General features: G+C 36.8%; 1 protein-coding gene across 1 annotated transcript; it reads left to right on the top strand.

Moving 5' to 3' along the window:
- Positions 1 to 1,841, top strand: LOC137281125 (nuclear apoptosis-inducing factor 1-like). Its single transcript, XM_067812254.1, has 2 exons — positions 1 to 439; positions 1,603 to 1,841. Exons 1-2 carry the CDS (start codon positions 1 to 3, stop codon positions 1,839 to 1,841), a joined length of 678 nt encoding a protein of 225 aa, XP_067668355.1.
- The last annotated feature ends 237 nt before the right edge of the window (positions 1,842 to 2,078 follow it).

Genomic DNA, 2,078 nt, shown 5'->3' with positions numbered 1-2,078 from the left:
ATGGCATCGCTATCAGAAGCACCTGAAATCATCAGCTCAGCACCATCTGACTGTAAGAAAAGGAAAAGAAGAAAAAATTTCAGCACTGAAGAAGAAAATATTATTCAATCAATGTATCATGCTGAAATTTTAAGTAAAACATTCAGTAATGAAGTCACAAATAAGGCCAAGGCTGCCATCTGGCAGAGAATAATTGATGAAGTCAACAACCAAGGCGTCTGCTGTCGTGATGTAGAGCAGGTGAAAGAGAAATGGGGAAATATGGCACAAAAAGCTAAAAAGACCTTTACAGAGTATCGAATGCAGCAAAGGAAGACAGGGGGTGGACCCCCGCCTCCAGAGATGAGCCAGACTACCGAAACGATAATCGAGGCAATGAAGGACACAGCCTCAATCAGTGGCGTTCCTGGAGGGATGGACACTGAAATAAGCTCATGTGGTAAGAAACAAGAGGCTCAAACATAATTAGATGCTGGCGTGATGGTAAATTCTCGCAGACGACAATGTTTTTAACTGTAAAGTGTTTGATTTTCCTAGCATGGAATGTGCAAAATCGATGGTGATTGTTTAGCGCGTTCAAGTATAATCGAAGTTGATAACAGTTTCACCGCGTTTCTCCGTTGTGTACCAAAATATCCATATAAGCCTCAAATACGTCCTAGGAAATCAACTTACAAATTCATGTTATTTTGTGGGAAAGTATTAGCTTATTCCAAATTCTTAATGTTGCGTCCATGACAATGTTTTGAGAGGAAGAGGAAGTGACACTCAGCGCCACCGCTGAACCTCAATTATCCATTCAGACTATAGCTAACCTGTTTCAGAAAACTTTACATAGCACTAAATGCATATAATTTTTAGCCTACCACACGTTCATTACAAAAAATGAAATGACTTAATACTTCATACCCAGCGGGTATTATATTCCGATGTACGGTATTGTCAATGAAGCAAGTCAAAAACGTAATTTTCATCAAAGCTGTCTCCACACTTGGGGATTTGTAAAGGTTGTCAACGGAGTTTTCTGGAAGAGCCTTACTTTTCGCTTTGTAGCGAGCGTGTAATCCTATTTTTAGATAGCCTGTCACCAGCAATCATCTCATTTTACCACAATATACAACTGCTATTTTTCTTCTTTAACTTGGCACTGCTTGCGCACCGCAGTCGCACAGATATATTTGAAAACAAAAAGAAAATACACACACACACACATAAATATAAAAAAATCTGTAAAAGATATATTATGTATCCTGTATGACTTAATTCCATTTGAAAGTAAATAACTTAATATAGTAAAAAGTAGTTTTTAATTGTTGATTTTAAAAACAGAAAATAATGAATGAAAACAACAGATGTTATCGTAGTTTAAGAATTCTTTATAAGAAAATTATTACAAAAAAAGTTAGGTATTCAATTTTCAATAGGAAGCAGTTGACATAAAATGTAGTTCCCTAGCCCTATAAAATACATGCAACTACACTACATGTTCACGTATTTTCCAAGCCTATTCCATAAGGTCATAAATGAGTTACATGCAACATAATATTGAGAAATATATTGGTATAGTTACATGTGATACACTGTAATGCTTGTCAATTACAGGAACAGTCAATATGGCGGATATGGAAGCAAAGGATTTGGTATCATTTCCTACGAATAGCCTGCAAAGCATTCCAACTGATCCTGAATGTTGCGCTGAAGCACCAGAATCATCAGTGGATATGTCAATCGAATCTTCCAAAGTTCCATCATCATGCCATGAAGACGAGGTACGGACTGAGAAGAATTCAAGGAAAACCAGGAAGACGAAACGCAGTCATGATGATGTACTCTATATGTAGTACCTGGTCTTAGCAGGAGAGAGGGAAAATCAGAGTCTGAAAAAAGAAAACTTGATGCTAGAAAAACAGAGGTTGAAGCTACAGATTGAACTGCTACAAAGACCCATGGCTCAAAATGATTTGGACATAAACCTAAATTCTACACAGCTTCTGATGTCTATGCTCCATTAAGCATGTCATTAATTCTGACATTGTCAATATAATACTTTATTCATAATCATTAATTGAATTCACAGG

Source organism: Haliotis asinina, chromosome 4 (assembly GCF_037392515.1).
Source record: "Haliotis asinina isolate JCU_RB_2024 chromosome 4, JCU_Hal_asi_v2, whole genome shotgun sequence".
NCBI classification, from domain to species: domain Eukaryota; kingdom Metazoa; phylum Mollusca; class Gastropoda; order Lepetellida; family Haliotidae; genus Haliotis; species Haliotis asinina.
The sequence above is the reverse complement of the archived record's forward strand: the minus strand, read 5'-3'. Positions and strand labels throughout refer to the sequence as shown.